The 18945-nt window shown below is 43.8% G+C and overlaps 1 protein-coding gene and 1 pseudogene across 1 annotated transcript in view; one reads left to right on the top strand and one right to left on the bottom strand.

Annotated features, from left to right (window-relative positions):
* Foxo1 (forkhead box O1) overlaps positions 1 to 8340 on the top strand; it is an 82498-nt gene extending 74158 nt beyond the window's left edge. The window contains exons 2-3 of the mRNA XM_057757025.1: positions 2048 to 3399; positions 3974 to 8340. Coding sequence (XP_057613008.1) covers positions 2048 to 3385 — 1338 coding nt within the window. The 3' untranslated portion in view covers positions 3386 to 3399; positions 3974 to 8340. The remainder of the gene's footprint in view (positions 1 to 2047; positions 3400 to 3973) is intronic.
* A 512-nt stretch (positions 8341 to 8852) lies between these two features.
* LOC130866073 (mitochondrial pyruvate carrier 2-like) lies at positions 8853 to 9256 on the bottom strand (annotated as a pseudogene).
* Positions 9257 to 18945: the final 9689 nt, after the last annotated feature.

Raw genomic sequence — 18945 nt, 5'->3', positions numbered from 1 at the left:
GAGAATGCCCCTCCCTCACATGTGCTTGCCATGGTCTGGCATGATCGTCCTGCCCTGGGTGTTATGGAGCTTTGTGGCCCCACCCCCACCCCCCACCGTTAGTTGCAGGCAGTCAGGAAGCTGATCTCTGGGAAGATCTCCTCCCCCATACTCCTTTGTTATTAACTAAATGTGACTGGACAGGAGTCAAGCTTCCTCTCCTCCAGAGGTTTCATCAGAGCTTATCTGTGTGCCTATTGTGTTCAGAGAATGAAATTGTCATGATGGAATATTGTGCTAATGCCCAAACTTCCAGCATGTAGACGGCATTGCGGAATGCAGGTTTACAGAGCTGGCTGCTTTCCAGCCCACCCCAGGCATACTTCTGCTTTGAAGGAGGAATTGGGAATTTTGGTCACTAGTGTTGGTGGTCGTGGCAGCCAAAGCTAACTCAGGGTGATGGGGTGGGGGAGAGGATGACAGGGAGGATTGGGGCAGCAAGGTTTTTGAAAGTTATGGTATTGAGATACAACATGAAAGAAATGTATCCCTTAATCTCTCTGGGAGAGGTTTGGAGTTCAGCACCTGTCCCCTCATTAACAGGCTCTAGAGTTGGGAGAGATCCCAAGTAGGAGTATAGAATGAAGTGTGAGCAGAGACTGACTGACTACCACCGCCACATACCTACATATCTGCCTGGCATCCAACCAGAAAGCTCCTATTAGGCCATGCACCCTGGCAGAGCACTTGACACACAGCTGCTGTGTTGCAATCCTCGGGGGGAATGTAGTGCAGAATGCGTTTTAAGTGTGGGTTTCTAAGCTCTCTTGGGCCTCTCTCTGACTTTTGTCTTTAGAAAGTAAGGTTGCCACTATATTCCTTTTGTTTTCCTTTTCTTGTTGAGAAAAGACGTGAATGTGTCGGGGTCATGTGGAAGTCTGCCCCTGTATTGTTCTGCTCAGGCACAATGGTTGGCACATGAGCACCTTCATTCCCGGTCAACAGCATGAGGATGTGGGCATTGTGGCTGCCTCCTCGGGTGACCACAAATCTAGTTAGAGTCTTTTTGTGGTCCAAGAGGGGCCACAGAGTATTTGGGCAGCTAAGCCTTGCACTCAGTTGGCAGAGAAGGCCAAAAAGTGGGTAGCCATGTGCATAGCTCTGCTCTGAAGATTGTGAGGTGTCCAGAGTCCTGTTCCTGGATTTGGGATTAGCTCTCTCAGGACCTCATCGGACTGCTAGGTGAACAGTTAGCGACGGGGCTGGGGCAGAAAGCTTAAAAGTTAACTTTCTCAAGAGAATAACTGTTTTCTTTATATTTATTTTTACTTGTCTGATACAAAGACTCAAGGTATAAATGAATTGAGGTCTTAATTATTTGGGTTTTTGTTTGTTTTTTGGAATGGGCCTCGTGAGGAAGCTCACTGGCTTCAGATTCACAGTCCTCCTACCTTTTCCTCCCAAGTGCTTGCTGAATGTCTGTCTGCAATATGGTTCCTGAGCAGGGAAGGGATAGATCATGCTTTCTCTCCCCATTCTGTGATCCTGTCGGCCCAGTGATATAAAATATCTCACTTTGTAATTGGAAAAAAAAAATTGGAAAGGGCTTTGTTTTTGAGATAGGTTTGGAAACGATATATAAAAGAAATGTAGCTGATCTGTATAAAGGAAAATACAATTGTGTTTAATTAATTAAAGACATAATTATGTTTTAAAGAAAAACGCTATTTCTTGTACACCAATTTGAGGTCCTTTATAGTGAGTTTATTTCTACTGTTGAGAGCCAGTGGTGTGGCTCAGTTGGTGAGGCACCTGTGGCACAAGCCTAGCTCATGACCTGCGTTGATCCTCAGAACTCATGTAAAGGTGGCAGACGAGAAGAGACTGTGAAGTTGACCTCTGCCCTCCACACATACGTGCTCCGGCATAAGTACTGTGGTACATTTGCCCTCCTCACAAGTAAAGAACTGTTAGGCTGTTCAGATTGGAACTATGTGATAATCATGTGGAACAGTATGTTTTCCAAGCGGCGAGTGCCATCCTTCTAACATACTGTTTTGCTTTACAGAATTCAATTCGTCATAACCTGTCCCTTCACAGTAAGTTTATCCGTGTACAGAATGAAGGAACTGGAAAAAGTTCTTGGTGGATGCTCAACCCAGAGGGAGGCAAGAGTGGAAAATCCCCTCGGAGAAGAGCTGCGTCCATGGACAACAACAGTAAATTTGCTAAGAGCCGGGGTCGAGCTGCCAAGAAAAAAGCATCCCTCCAGTCCGGGCAGGAGGGTCCTGGGGACAGCCCTGGGTCTCAATTTTCTAAATGGCCTGCAAGCCCTGGGTCCCACAGCAATGACGACTTTGATAACTGGAGCACGTTTCGTCCTCGAACTAGCTCAAATGCTAGTACCATCAGTGGGAGGCTTTCTCCCATCATGACGGAACAGGATGACCTAGGAGATGGGGATGTGCATTCTCTGGTATATCCGCCTTCTGCTGCAAAGATGGCTTCCACTCTGCCCAGTCTGTCTGAAATCAGCAATCCTGAAAACATGGAAAACCTTTTGGATAATCTCAATCTTCTGTCATCCCCAACGCCTTTAACTGTATCAACCCAGTCTTCGCCTGGCAGCATGATGCAGCAGACACCTTGCTATTCGTTTGCACCACCAAACACCAGTCTGAATTCACCCAGCCCAAACTACTCAAAGTATACGTATGGCCAGTCCAGCATGAGCTCCTTGCCCCAGATGCCCATGCAGACTCTTCAGGACAGCAAATCCAGTTATGGAGGACTGAACCAGTATAACTGTGCACCAGGACTCTTAAAAGAGCTGTTGACTTCTGACTCTCCTCCCCACAGTGACATTATGTCACCAGTTGATCCTGGAGTAGCCCAGCCCAACATTCGGGTCCTGGGCCAGAATGTGATGATGGGCCCTAATTCAGTCATGCCAGCCTATGGAAGCCAGGCATCTCATAACAAAATGATGAACCCCAGTTCCCACACCCACCCTGGACATTCACAGCAAACATCTTCAGTCAATGGACGTGCCCTGCCCCACGGGGTGAACCCCATGCCTCACACACCTGCCATGAACCGCTTGACCGCTGTGAAGACACCGTTACAAGTGCCTCTGTCCCACCCCATGCAGATGAGTGCCCCGGGGGGCTACTCCTCCGTGAGCTGCTGCAACGGCTATGGGAGGGTGGGCGTCCTCCACCAGGAGAAGCTGCCAAGTGACTTGGATGGAGTGCTCATTGAGCACTTGGACTGTGACATGGAGTCCATCATTCGGAATGACCTCATGGATGGAGATACCTTGGATTTTAACTTTGATAATGTGTTGCCCAACCAAAGCTTCCCACACAGCGTCAAGACTACGACACACAGCTGGGTGTCAGGCTAAGAGTTAGTGAGCAGGTAAGTTCATTCCCTCTGGTATCTAAAGGCCTTTTTGAAAGAGGGACACAGTTACCCATGTGTTCATGGTTAGACTCTTTAAAAATAAAGACAGCGTCTTCTGTATCTGGACATCTCCACATACCTGGGCTGTGTGGTGCTGGGGCTCTAACCCAGGACAGCACTCCAGCAGAACTACTCCCTGGGATCGTGTTGGGCTTTTTTTCTAACGTCACCTAACTGTGCATGCCGGGAAGCATATGTATCATCCTCCACCACCATCCCAGCTTAGCAGTTTTCCTTCTGAGGCTAAAATACAGTGCAGATTCCTTTGATAGCTTGTATTTTCTTTTCACTTGTCGATGTCTGCATTCTTTTTACCAGCTCTTGAATAAATGAACAAGTTTGTTACAAATCAGATGTCAAAGGTCCCCCCTTTTTTAATAATGAGGAAATTCCCCCTGTCTAATGATGTTGGAGCTGTTTGAGAAAGCTGAAGCTTCCCTCACCCCTAAGTGTGCCTGTTACTTTATTGGTTAAATACAATTGAATTGAATTTGACTGTATTTTCATTGTGTGTGTTTTTCCCCCTTAGGCTACGTTTAAAAGTACTGCAGAGTGTCTGACAGATGGAACTGAGAGAAGCAGTCCAAAGATGCCCTTCACCCTCCTTTTAGTTTTCTTGGTTTAAAAAAAAAAATCCTTTTTTTCCTTTCATCAGACTTGGCAGCAGAGCCACTTTCCTGTACAGGATGTTTGCCCTGCGCTTGCAGGTTATGTGCTCCTGCAGATAAGGACTGTGCCGCTGGGAACCATTGCAATGATGTGCCAAACTCACTACACCATGTAATTGCAGAAAAGACTCAGATCCTGGCGTGCTTTCAAGTTTTGTATATATGCAGTAGACACAGAATTGTACTTGTGTGTGTGTGTGTGTTTTTAATATCTACTTGGTCCAAGGAAAGTTTATACTCTTTTGTAATACTGTGATGGTCTGATGTCTTGATAAACTTTGCTTTGTACTACCTGTGTTCTGCGAAAGTGATGAATCACAAACTAAGATCTCCACTCTGCACCTCTGCTGAATGACTTATCATCTTACCACAGGATTCGTGGAGAAACAAGTAGCCTGTGATCAATCTGCTGAATAAGTGGACTTGTGAAACTTTGGGGCAGAATAAGATTAAGTGCCAGCTTTGTACAGGTCTTTTCTATTATTTTTGTTGTTGTTTATTTTGTTATTTGCAAATTTGTACAAACACCTTAAAATGGTTCTAATTTCCAGATAAATGACTTTTGATGTTATTGTTAGGACTTGATCATTTTTGGAATAGATATTGAACTGTAATGTTTTCTTAAAACTAGAGTCTACTTTGTTACATTGTCTGCTTGTAAATTTGTGAAATCAAAGGTATTTGGGGGCAGCATTCATAATTTTCACTTTGTATTTCTAACTGGATTAGTACTAATTTTATACATGCTTCACTGGTTTGTACACTTTGGGATGCTACTTGATGATGTTTCTGACTAATCCTAAATCATTGTAATTAGTACTTGCATACGCAATGTTTCTGGCCCTGTTTGAGCAGGAAAGTGATGTATATTTACAGATACTTTGTGTTTTGTATTTAGAAGAATTTAATATGTTTTTATGTGTGTATTTTAAAGAACTTTTACTTGCTCCTATTACCCAGTGAATTGTGTGCAGCGCATAGCAGCAAGTCTTGAGATGGATGTCCCATGTCACGTTCTTATGGCTGCTCCGGGGAGGCCCTTCCAAACAGATGCCCTGTGTCACATTGTCACAGTTCCCGAGGGGAGGCCACAGCAGATTGATGCCTTGTTCCTTCAGGGAAGCCTCCTGCCCATGGGCCAGGAAAGGAGAACTTCGCCTAGAATGACATTCCTTTGTCTAGCTGGGGTTTTCCTCATCATCTGAGCTCTTGGTTTTTATCCAGGTTGGAAAGAATCATGTCACTTCTCAGTCTCCGTCCCTGTTCTCTGGCTCTAAACAGTATACACCTAAGGAGGACGTTTGAAAACAGGACTTGAGTGATTCATGTAGTGCTTTGTATTCCTAACTACAGATAGTGGCTACCACATGGCATAGAACTAGTTAAAAACTGAGACAATAAACTCGAAAGCCAACCAGTGTAAGTGTACATTTATTTTGAAATCTTAAGAATTTGAGGTGTTTTTGGCCTTGAGCAGCCTAACTTGTATCTCAAACATTAAACTTTAATACTTTCTCGTTACCTGTAACTGACAGACCAGAAAAATTAGTTTTGCCTCCCATTCCAGCCATCAACATTTTCAAGTCCTCTTGAGTGCCTGAAGCTACTGCAAATTGAGGAATATGTGTACAGCAGCTTTCCTCTTTGCCTTGAGAAGGCCTGGTTCTGTGTACAAAGCCCAAATCAGATCTGCTGGTTTTTAACGTGTTACTTACCTCCCCTTTTGCTTAGTATTTCTTCTGTGCACATTAACAAGAAAACAGATATTCCTGATTTTCACTGTTGGCCAGCTTTGTCATAAGTTTCCCGCTGGGACTTTTTGTTTGTTTTGTTTTTGTTTTGTTTTGTTTTTGACTACTGCACCTCTGATCATCATCTTGGTTCAGCACTCTAAAACAGGGCTCATTTAGAAGCCTTAGTTCCTCCAGTCAGAGTAGAACTCAATGGTGTCAAAGAACTTAGGTCTCACTTTTTCTCTTTCCTGTGCCATTTCTTCATTGCAGAAAGAGCCTCTGCATTTAATCATTCAACACAGAGGCGACTACAACCGTAATAATCAGTGGTAGACTTGCCGACGCTGCTGAGTGACTTGGAGGTGTGTCTTCCTCCTGAAGCTGCATAAATCTCAGCCCCCAGCTTTTTTAATGTTAAGATCATAACGTGAGTGAATCATGTGTAGTTTTCTGGTGTACAGTGAAGTCCAGGAAAGAATTTGTGTCTCTTAAAAGCAAACATTGTGTGGCCTCTGGGAGTCCTTTTCTGTACGAATGCTCACTTTCTAGAGTACCTGGTATATTATTGTACATGATTGCTTTGTGAAATGATTTCACCTATGCAGCCTTGGTTGATTTATTTCCTTTGGTTTGTACTGTTATTCAAAGCATATTGTATTATAGAGCTATTCGGATATTTTAAATATAAAGATGTATTGTTCCCATAATGCAGATGTATGGAATATATTTGAGTGATAAATGTATGACATGGAGAGTTCTATTTGGACAAACTGAGTCTAAATTAATTACCAAATACTGCAAATCCTGGAATATAACAAGAAGGGATAAAGATACTTAAAATGGAAATCTTTCCCCAAAGGTGTACAATTTGAACTTGTTCAACTGCTGAATATATGCCCCCCTCCCCCCAAAAAAACACCTTGGAATTCTTAGTTAACAGCTCTTAAAAAGTTAACTGATCTTAAATGAAAATTGTCTCCGGCTTCAACTGGGGAGTGATCATTCAGTGTCATGTGCATCATGGTTGATGCACACAGAGCAGCCTGGCGCTGCAGCCAGCGTTAGCCATGTAAGTTTCATCAGGATAGTCACACCCTCCCACATGTTACCACCTGACTGAGTAACCGTGCAGATTCCATGGTCCTGTTCCGATACTATCTGAGAAGTGCCTGATGATGATGTACTTAACAGATACAAGAACAATCTTTACTATAATTGTATAAAGCCATAAATGTACATAAATTATCTTTAAGTGGCTTGGTGTGTTTCTTTCCTTAGTGTTTGAAAGACGCTCTTGGTCAGGAATGTCTTTCTGTAGCTACCAAAGCACTTGAGTCAGACCTTTGTCAAGCCCGCTGTTAATGGCTTATTCAGATCTGGCATTTCCCTTGGAGGAAAGAGGGAACCATCCCCATACAACCAAACCATGGTCCCTAATGTGAAGAAGTGCAATATAAAGTTAACAGTCTAGAGCAATGATTCTTAGTCTGTGGGACATGACCCCTTTGGGGATCAAATGACCCTTTCACATGGGTTGCATATTAAATATTTACTGGTGTGTGATGTTTTACTTTTTTGGCTTTTGGAGGGCCCACCACTCAGCTCCCAAGTAAATCCCACATGAATGCTTGTTTATTCTTAGTTATAAATGCCTGACCATAGCTTGGTTTGTTTCTAGCCAGCTTTTCCCCACTACCTTTTGCCTTGGCCTTTTATCTTTCTTCTGTATGTCTTATTTTCTTTCTTACTCTGTGGGTGGCTGACCCTGGTGTCCTCTCCTTGTTCTCTTGTTGCCTCTTCTCCCAGATTTCTCTCATACTCTCTGCCTGCCAGCCCCACCTGTCCTTGCTCCTGCCTTGCTATTGGCTGTTCATCTCTTTATTAGGACCATCAGGTGCTTTAGACAGCAACACTTCTTCACAGAGTTAAATGCAGCATAAACAAAACTTACACCTAAAAATAATATTCCCCAACAATTTACATTACAATTAGTAGCAGTAGCAGAATTACAGTTAGGAAGTAGTAACAAAAATGTTATGGCTGGGTGTCACCACAACATGAGGAACTGTATTAAAGGGCCGCAGCTTTAGCAAAGTTGAGAACCACTCCCTGCTCTAGGGAGTATAGCAGGATGGCATAAGCCTTTAATCCCAGCACTTGGGAGGCACAGGCAGGTGAATCTCTTGAGTTACATACTAGCCTGATCTACATGGTATGTTCCAGGATAGCCAGGGCTACATATACCTTGTCTCAAAAAACAGTTGGAATGCCTAGAACCTCATTTAGACTAGTAATTATAAACGTGTATATAACCTTAATACCAGACCGAAGACAGGATGGTCTTGGGGAGATCAAGGTCCTGGTTAGAGTAACGTGAGGTGATGTGACAGACATGATGGCTTTCCAAGGCCAGGGATCCCAAATTCATATCTTGCCCAAAGAAGAGGATCTCAAGGTATTTCTATGTATTTGCTCTTTCAAAAATTGCCTAAGAAATGAGCTAATGTTGCAATTAACTTAGTAAAGACTATATTTTAAAATAAGATTCTGGTTGTTTCCTTCTCTACCTTACAAGCAAATAGATGAGTTAAAGTAATGAAGAAATGAACTCTCATGTATAGACAGCAAAAGGTCAGCATGGGGTTTCCCCAATTTTACAGCAGAACTGTTTCTTCTGAAGTGTGGTGGCCGAAAGCCCAGTGTGTAGAACAGAAAACAAAACAATGAACATTATCTAAGCTGAGGCTCTTTTTTTTTTTTTAATGATCAAGTAAGATTTATTATGGACAAGTGGTAGAAAGCAATGTTAGTGCTATTCATAGGTACGTTCCTTGAATCATATGTAAGAGACTTATTAAAAGTTTGCTTTATTTTTCTGTGGAGTCAAGTGCTAGCTATAAACTACAGTTAGATTCTTTTTCATTCTTTTCGAATGTTATCAGGACAGTTAGCATCACCTTATCAATAATTAAATAAACTGGGTTCCAGTGTTTTTGTTTATATCTGGATGTTTCAGGTGATCAGGAACTCCTACTGGATTCCTTTAGCTTTGAGTTCTTGATTATATCTCCAAGTACGAAACAGCTGAGAGGCTCCTGCTGACCCCACAAAGAAATTAACAGTGAACAAACTCCAATTTTGGGGTATAATTACAAGTGAGTACCGTGACCAAATAGACCCTGTAGCCATCAGCATGGTGAACTGAACTGTGCTGAGTTTCTCTGCAGGTCTGGCCATGTCAGTTAATCCACACACCAATCCCCATTTTATTACTGGAGCCCAGAAAAAAAAAAAACCTGGCGCCTGCCGGGTGGTTGTATAGCAGCCTCAATTCTCCGGCAGCAACAACTCCACTTTATCCATGAATCGGTAGTAGGAGGCCCGAAGGCCTCCTGCGCAGGCAGCTGCCATCTCTGCAGCGTCGGGATAGACAGCAGCTAGGTGGGAGCATCGCTGCGCCCTCATTCCTGACTGACAACGAAGGGCGACTCCATCGCTCTCCACAGCGCTAAGGGTCTGACTCTGCCCGACTCTGCCAGCCCCCAGGTCCTAAGCTGAGGCTCTTGTGCACATGAGTTTTGAAAGCTTTTGATCTGGACAAATGTAGGCCTCTTTGATTGGTATAGCCTAACAGAACTCAGAAACCTGCTAGCTCCTTGTAACATTTAAGATCAGTCCCTAGGTAGACATTTCTTGTTAAGTGGCAGGAGACAGAAGGATTTTAACAGCACTTAGGTCCTGCTGTGGGTGAGAGATGACCATAGAGTCTGTCTATCCTTACGTGCCTAGGGTTGCTCCTTGACCTGGGGACCAGCTACCCTGCAGAACTCTTGTTTTGGCTGTAGTTTCTCCGTAGCTGAAATGACTGGTAGAGCTAGTTGATCTCGTAGTTGATATGGTTGGATTAGACAGGAGGGCTGAACTAGGATCTCTGCTAAGTAGTACATCACCTGCATATTGATCTTACGCCATCTGACAGTGCTCAGGACGGGCCTGTGGGCCTATAGCTGGGCTCTGATGATGTAGCAGGACTGCATACACTTAACTCATAGTACAAGTAAAAGCTACTGCTACCTCAAGTCAAATGTTCCCGTTTCCCTCCCCTCTCCCCCAAATAATGAAAAACTAGAGACGGAACGACCCAAATAAAAGAAACAGGGCTTCCATGATAACCTGTATACATGGGCTGAAGGATGCTTTCAAGTTTAAAAGCTGGGGAGCTATTTAAGGAGGACAGGGAGAATGTAGGAAGCCAGGCACAAAAGGGGGCCACAGCGGAGGAACTGAAGGCCCAATAGCCCTTTAACCCACAGTGTGTCTGGAAGTTAGGAATTTTGTGAGATGGGGACTTTGTAGACCATATAGTGCTTGGGCCTCCTGACCTGCCGACTGCTGAGATTACAGGTTTGTACCCTTATGCCTCTTGGGCTTCAGTGTCAGCTGAGAGGCTGTGTTGGTGCCTGAGGAAGTTCAAACTGAGGAAGCACTCACACTGCCCCCAGATATTCCACATGAACTCATACTCATGGTGATTTTAAACTTTGAACTAGTTTATAGTGTTCACAAGCCCCAGCCATGAAAGTCTTGAGTGTACTGGAAGCCACCAGCTGAAGGAATAGATTTACATCTTCCAGGAAGAGAGGACAACTTTGCAATAGACTTGTTCCCTCTGGTGTTTGAGAGGCTTTGTTATATAGCACAGGCTAGCTTAGAAGCCATGATTCTCCTGTTTTAGCCCCCTGGGCGTTGGGGTTGCAGACGAGCCCTATTGCAACCAGCCTTTGTAAGTCATTTCCATAAACTGTCTACCGACAGCTTTCAGAATTCTCTCAGAAATGTATAGTGTTACTCAGAAATTTTGTTGCTGAAATAAACTGACAAGATTTTAGCTCAACAGTTTCAGAGAATTCCTTTCCTCCTGGCAAGGGAAATATGGTGGGTAAGAAGTAGAAGAGGGCCAGGTGGTGGTGCACGCCTTTAATCCCAGGCAGAGGAGCGCTTATCTCCAAGTTCGAGGTCAGCCTGGTCTACAGAGTGAGTTCCAAGACAGCTAGGACTGTTTCATAGAGAAACACTGTCCTGGAAAAAACAACAACAACAACAACAACAACAACAAAAAAGCCTGGTTTTGCTAGCTTTCCCTTCCCCTTTTATATATGCTAGATCCCCAGCTCCAGAGATGGTACTGCCCATTCAGAGCAATCTTCTTCCTGCTAACCCTGTAATGGCGCTCACGGACTTAGCCAGAGAGGCATGCTTCACTGATGGTAGTTGATCTCAATGTGCAGCTGCTCTTGCGTACTGATGACAGAACCCCATCCAGGCCATGGGCATGCTAGGCAGGAAGAGCTCTACCAGTGTGAGTGACTACCACTCACAGGCAATCCTAAGTGATGTGAAATTCAGTCACATTGATGGAGATTAGCCGTCGCTATGTAAATAGGCACCATCTTGGGTTCTTAGAGTTGCTGGAGTTTCTGTGGTCTTGGGCTTGTTAGTTTACTGAAATTTCGGCCTGAGTGAGTTGACCTTAGGTGAGCCAGCTGTTGAGACTACGTTTTTTAGTAGACCATTTTAGACTAGAGTTCTCTAACTGATGAATTGAGACAGAGGTCTCTTAAGTGCTTGATATCAGATACACCAGAGATGCCCGTTAATCTGGAAACACTTGGGACATCTACATGAAAGAAAAAAGTGTGATGCTTGGGTAAGACTTTCTGCTGGTAGATAGGTGACCCGCCTCAGGTTTGATATGAGGGTTTTAACAAGGCTGAGTGTCTTCCAGAGACTTCCTGTGTCAGGGAGAAAGACTGGGTACTAATTGGCTTTACCTTAGGTCATTGTAGACTTCGGGGATTTGTTTCCTTAGTGGGTCCTTGGGATGGCCTGCATCTCCCCACATTATAAGTGGGAAAGTTGACTGACTCCTAGGTTCATTTCCAGCTTTTTCTAGGCTCTCCTTTGCTGCCTCCATCTTGAGAAAGGGATTGTGTAAACAATTTACCAGACCCATACTCAAGTACAATTTAATCAGCTCATATTGTCTTCGGGACTCTAGAAGTACCAGTTACGAACTATAAACCTGTTACATCCCAGTTATGAAGTAGTGGTGTTTATTACCCAAAAAGTTCCTCACTTTGGGCCTGTGCTAGACATTCGGGGCCTCTTCAGCCCTCTCTGCAATCTAAAGTAGACTCAGGGTCTCTGTCCCTATGTGACCTCTCCCGGTTGTTCTTCCATACCATAGGGAACCAGGAGAAGAGGACTGATGGATGCAGGGGCACTGTGGGCTGTGGCGAGCTGTGCACCTTCCCCAGAACTTGGAAACTTTGCATGCTCATTTTAAATAATTACCAACAATTCAGTTGTATGTGCTTACTATTAAACCACCTGTGATATCAGCTGAGAAAGGACTGAGGTGAGTTTGGGGCCAGCCTGGACAGCAATGTGGTCCTGCTTCCTACAATAAAAACCAATGATGTCGTTTTGCCAAACTCAATTGGCTTGATGGAACTGACATTGAAGATACTGGTTATTTTTTAATTGTTGCATGTCTTCTGTGTTGGCGTGTGTATAACAAGCACACGAATGTAGAGCGGGCCTTTAAGTCTTTACCAGCACACCACTGACTGGGAGTATGAAGGTATTGGGACCAGTGGTTTGGGTGGCACGGATTTGAGAGACTGGAAAGGAGGGGCTGAGAACCAGAGAGAGGGTGGAGAGCATGGTTGAGGCAGCAGGGGTGTAACAGACCTCCACTACACATCAGGAGCTCGAAGAACGCTAAGACTTCAAGTTTGGGTATCGTTGGCCAGTTAGATAGCAAAAGCAGCCAAAAGGGTGGAGGGTATACCTTTCATGTACTAGAGCCTTTGGTTGAGGAGAAACCCATGTGAAATTGCAGGTGGATGACAGACTGGGAAAGGTACACAGTGAGGCAGCTAGTTGATAAAAGCATCACACATGACTTTACTGTAAAGGTGGGAGGGGAGGAAGTCTTTGGAATCAGAATATACAAAAGGATGCCAGTTCTGTTGAGATTGATTGTCTGAAATGGGATTACATCACTTCTTGCTAGAGTTACTATGCTAATTAATAAATGAGTTAACCCCTGCCCCATCAATGACCTGCACCTCCAAAGTTAGAATTGGCCAAACATTCTGGTGTGCCCCAAACAGTCTGTTGGCATATGTTCATCATACAAACAAACAAAAATCACTTGTATTAAAGGTCTTCCTACAACCTCCACAGATAGTGGATGTGCTAGGAGACTCCATGGGATAAATGAAAAGTACAAGTCCTTCTAAGGGTTATTTGGAGAAGGAATGTTAGCCTGGTACCTCAACCCATGCTACGGTTTAAACGTTTGTGTGCCCTTTCTAAAGTCACAAGTTTGAATCCCTGACCTCACTGTCACCACTCTAGGAGGTGCAAGCTTTAAGAGGTGTTAGATCATGGTGATAATGGTGACAGAACCCTCAGAAATGGGATTTAGTTGATTTCACGAGACCAGATTTGTATCTTTTTGCTTGTTTGTTGTTTTGGGACAGGAATGCTCAGTGTAGCCCTGGCTATCCTGGAACTCAGTAGGTAGACCAGGCTGGCCGTGAACTCAGAGATCCTCGCGCCTCTGATTCCCAAGTGCTGGGATCAAAGGTGTGTGCCACGACCACCCAATGCAAATGCATACCCTAGCCATCTTTTTAAATCACATTGTGTGTGTGTGTGTGTGTTCATGCATTGGTTCTCTTAGGAATCAAACACTTGCTGTCAAACTTGGCAGCAAGTATCTGAACCCTCTGGATCTTCTTGGCAGTCCCAAATTTGTGTTTTTTATACCCCCCCACCCAGCCTGTATCATGTAGCTCAAGTAGACAGGACGTTATACCAAAGCTCTCCCTGCTTTTTTCTAGATCTGTTTCCACCACATCCACATCTCACAGCCATTCCCTCTAACGCCTCCTTGCCTGCTAGAATGTCTCTTATTTGGACTGCTTTCCCCTCCCTCCCTCCCCTAGTAGTCAAGGTCTTGTCCTGAACAGGAACCAAGCCCCTCAGAGGAGCTAAACAGGTACGCTGGGTGAGTACCGGACCTTTTCCAAATACAAGCCTGTAGCTGTATTTAGCTCTGGATAGACAGCAGCAGCAAGCCCAGGGCATCCCACCAAGTCAGGGCCAGGCCTAAGGGACTGGGTCACACCCTGGCTCCCAGTGAGTCTACAGCAACTGCCAGTGCACTTGACCCTGGACACAGCCAAAGACATTCCTCTTTGGTGAGCCAGTCTGTGTCTGCCAACATTGCAGCAAATTAAACACAGAACAAGAAACCAGAACTATTTTGACAAGTCTGGAGCTGCAATTCACTTCGTTCCACCAAGGAAAGAGCAAATGGGAAGGAGGGGGACAACCGAAGATGGCCTGGCTAGACGGGACCTTTGCCCATCTTCCAGCTAGCCACCTCCTTTGCCGTATAGTTTGGCTTTAGCATCAAGGACAGCCAGCCTTTTATTTGGCTCTCATCTCTAAAATTGCTATTGGCAATGTCTGGGCAGTGAGTGCCAGTTTATACGCTGCCTCTGCAGAAACAAGTTGTACTGTCCCTGGCCCCGCTACATCCTCCGAGTTAAAAAGAGGCAGGTGGCTACCCTTAATCGACTCGTTTCTGCATTCCACCTGGGAAAGACGTAAACGCTACCAATTTGTAGCTTTAATTTTTTTTAACATGTCTTTCATGTGAGAATATGCATATGAGTGTGTGCCATGGGTGTACCATCTTTATCTGCTGAATCATCCTGCTGGCCCAGTGTTCTGGTCCAGCTGTGTAGTGTCTACCCAGTGTTCTGGTCCCTGTACCTGTCTCCAGCCGAGAGTAGAAAAATAGATTTTTATTTTTTAAATATCCTGCAACATTTGGAAGTTCAAATATTGTTTTCATATTCTGAAATGAAATATTTGGGGTAAAGGGATTGATTTTCCTTCACCAGGTTCCCCTTTAAAAATCTACCCACTCGGGGCTGGAGAGATGGCTCAGCGGTTAAGAGCACTGACTGCTCTTCCAGAGGACCCCGGTTCAATTCCCAGCACCCACATGGCAGCTCACAACTGTCTGAAAATGCAGTTCCACGAGATCTGACACCTTCACACCAATGAACATAAAGTTAAATAAATCATTAAAAAATTAAAAATTTATAAAAAAAATAAAATAAAATCTACCCACTCCTACACAGGCACAGACACCCACACGTGGCAGTTACAAAGTTATGATGAAACATATCCCGGATAGAAAATTTCATTTATTCTTATAAACATATCCAAGAAATTCAGAGAGGTTTATGGGTTACATTTTAAATCAGTATTATCTTTTAAGTTTCTAGTGCCTTCGACTCATTTGTGAAGGGGTGATTCTTCAATACCATATTCTATTAAAGGCATAAGTAATGGTTTTTCAAACCCTGCGTGGAGCTGGCTAGAAGCACTCCAGCTGTCCAGAATCTCATATGATGACCCGAAAGTGCTTTTGGAGGAAAACAAAAACCTGGGCAATTGTACTTGGCTTTTGTAAGGCAATTGCATGATTACAAACTAGACGGCTAGCAATAATTCTGTTATCGCTCAGCTGCTGGCAGGGAGAGGGAGAGCGAAGAAGACACAAAAACAGCTTACTTGGAGCCCTCAGCCATACCACTCTCAAACCTTCGTGGAGTCATTCGTGAGGGACTATAAAAAGACTGGAATGTTCCCAGGCTCTATATTCTGTTGTGTAATACTTTCAAGGTCTGTGTATTTTATTTGATTCCACAGTTTCTACAAATCCACCCATCTTCCCGATATTGGACCTGAGTGTTAGCTAACTAGTGTAAACTTCATGAATAAAAATTCAGTCTCCTGGAGACAATGATCCCCCTTTGCGGAATAGAGTTTTTAATGTTCTTTGACAGCAAAAGTGTTCGCATCAGCCTGAGTCCCTAAGGTGCTGCTTGGACTTCCTTTCCCCAGTGGAAGTCAGCGCTCTGAGATACAACTCATGATTTTCCCTCGGGTGTTGAAGTACAGGGAGACAGCTGCAGCTTGCTTAGGGAGGTCCTTCACCTTTGTAGATTTCAGAGGAGAAATTCCACAAAAATGAAATATTTGCAAGCAAGTCTGGCCAGTGGCCAGCAAAAAAGAGTAAACATTGGAATTGGATGTTTCTCTGCAAGATATGCTGATGTCATTATTTTTCTGGGGCTGTTCCAAGAATTCAGTGTTTTACTAATGGTAAAGAGCGAATGGGGGCTGGCAAGGTGGCTCGGCGTAGTAAGGCGTTTGCATAAAAGGAATGAAAACTTGCATATGATCCCTAGAGCCTCCATAAAGATCCATAAAGATAGAGCCAACTCCTCAGTTGATCCCCATGTGCACAGGTGCCTACACACATACCTCTAAGAAACTAAGAGTTTCATAAGTGAATGGATTACTAGGGAAGACTTTTTCTTCAAAGGGCTTTCTGATTTTAGTGACAGTTTCCATTTGTTAAAGGGAACCAGGTTTTATTCCACGGTCCCCTCATCTTCCCTCTGAATTGTCTATTTCATTAGCAAGGTGTGTCCCAAAGTAGGATGTAAATCAATCTTTCTTGTAAAGTCAGAAACATATCCAATACAACCTGACCTTTTCTCATGACTCAGAGTCATCATTAGGATCATATGTGATTGGGCACATGGTGCCCAGCATTCTGGGAGCTGTTAGGAGACCATCTTGTTGAAGTCTGTCCTCCTTTCTCCTTCCACCCTCCTTCCCTCTGTCCTTCCCTTTTGCCCCTCCCTCTTCTACCTCTTCTTTCTGCCTCCTCACTCCTTCCTTTCTGTTACTCATTATTGGAAAATGGCATAGGCATTTTGTTCTCATTGGTAATATATATTAACTGTACATATTAATTGATTTCACTGTGAAGTTTATTATGGGAGATTTCAAACATAAAAAAAGAGAATAAAAAGTGCGATGAGAGATTGGGGTGCATCTCAGTGGTAGAGCATTTGCTTACGTTCTAGAGGCCCTGAGTTCGATCCCCAAAATCTCTCTCATACACACAGTGTAATATAGACTCCTCACAAAGGCTGAGTCATCACTGACTCGTAGCTAAACTTGATTCATATCTATTTACATTTAGCACTAGTTTGTCTTGAAGAAAATATGTAATTTCCCCTATAAGTACAGACTCAAATGCAGGAAGTATTCTATAATATATAATGATTAAGGTGCTTCAAAGTGTTAGAGTATGTTTGCATATAAATTGCATACAGTCAAATCTTTAAAACTTAAATATAGCATTGAGTCATTTGAACAACTGCAAATCAAGTTACATTATATTTTCCTTGGCCCTTCTCTTTGCCAACAGAAAAGCTGGAATCAGGTGAATTGGACTTTCTAATGGAGAAGTCTCAGCACCACGGAAGCTCAGTATGTCTTATATATTATATTATATTATATTATAATATAATATAATATAATATAATATAATATAATATAATATAAATGAACAGGGAGGCAGGGCTGTTTCACACAGCTGGACAAGGATGTGGGTTTATTCCATATAGATAAGCCCAGAGGCAGGTTTACCTAATCTCAGGAGGAGCAGTCTCTACAGGGCGCGGTCCTCAAGCCATAACTCAGGGTGTCAGGGAGAGAGCTGTGATGCACACACCCTCAGGGTCGGCACATGGACCAGAGGAAAGCTTTGCAATCTCTCTGAGCCTCATGCGCCTCACTCGCTGGGCCAGGGAGCTTTGCCATTCCCACGGGGACGAAGCTTTGAAGTCCTTGCTCAGGTCGACAATACTCATTCTCACAGACCTTCCTCTGCTCCCCACTTCCCCGTCAGTTAGTTACAGTTACTGAGAATCAAGTACTGAGCTGACTTCAGCTTCTTTCTATGCTATATTTAGAGATTGAGTTGTCTTTGTCTTTTAATCAAATTCTTCTTTGGATGGAAGTCTCTCTGTAGACCAGGCTGGTCTAGAACTCAGAGATCTGCCTGCCTCTGCCTCCCAAGAGCTGGGACTAAAGGTGTGCACCACCATGCCCGATCAAGAAGGCCTTTATAGAAGAGAATAGATGTTAGATGTTGAAATGTAGAGATAATAGAGATATATTATTTATATATTATACATATTCAGATATAGGCTACCATATATTTCCTTTAAATATGTTACATATTTTCTTGACAGTGTTTCTTGGTTTGTTTGTTGTTTGTTTTTGTTGTTGAGACAGACTCTCCCTGTACACCCCAGGCTGGTCTTGAACTGGTGTTTCTCCTGCCTCAGCCTTCTGAATGCCATAATTACAGGCTTGGACCACCATGCCATGGTCGTTCCATTGACTGGTTCTAATCCTATAATTTCTTCCAACTTCATCCACGGAAACCTTCCAGAAGCAGAATTTCCTGAAACAACAATTGGATGCATATGAACTCATTCAAGTTTGTTTGTTTGTTTGTTTTTCAATATAAGGTTTCTCTGTAGCTTTGGAGCCTGTCCTGGAACTTGCTCAGTGGACCAGGCTGTTCTCGAACTCCCAAAGATCTATCTGCCTCTGCCTCCCGAGTGCTGGGATTAAAGGCATGCGCCATCACTGCCCAGCCTCACCCAATTTTAATTAGCTCCGGGAATGCAGGTGATGTTGAAGCTCCTACTCTGTTTTGCTTCTGTTGTGTGTAAGGTCTCTCTCAGTCTTCCCTGGGACTGGGCTGTAGTATGTACACTACCATGTTTCTGCCAGGTGCTAACCCGAGCACTCACTGAATCCACTCAGCAGATCCTCAGAGGTGCCATTTGTTCTTACATGCCCTCATGGCTTTTGTCCCAAGGTAGCTGGTCTAGCTTTGATCTTTGGGTGGGTTTCTTCTAGGCTACTGTCTCCAGTGTGGATTCCAGGAAGAGCCCCCTTCTTAAACTTCTTACATTTGAAATAAATTTTTTTTCAACTATCAAATGCCTTTCTCTGCGCAAAATAATAAGAAGCCAGGATAAACACTCAAATAATAGGATGTTGATTATTCCCATTAAAGTTGAAAGAGAAGGGCCATAGCTGGTGCATGAGTAATCCCACATCCCTGTGCTTAC

The sequence above is a fragment of the Chionomys nivalis genome, chromosome 24, assembly GCF_950005125.1.
Source record: "Chionomys nivalis chromosome 24, mChiNiv1.1, whole genome shotgun sequence".
NCBI lineage: Eukaryota > Metazoa > Chordata > Mammalia > Rodentia > Cricetidae > Chionomys > Chionomys nivalis.
This window is presented reverse-complemented; position numbering and strand designations above follow the sequence as displayed.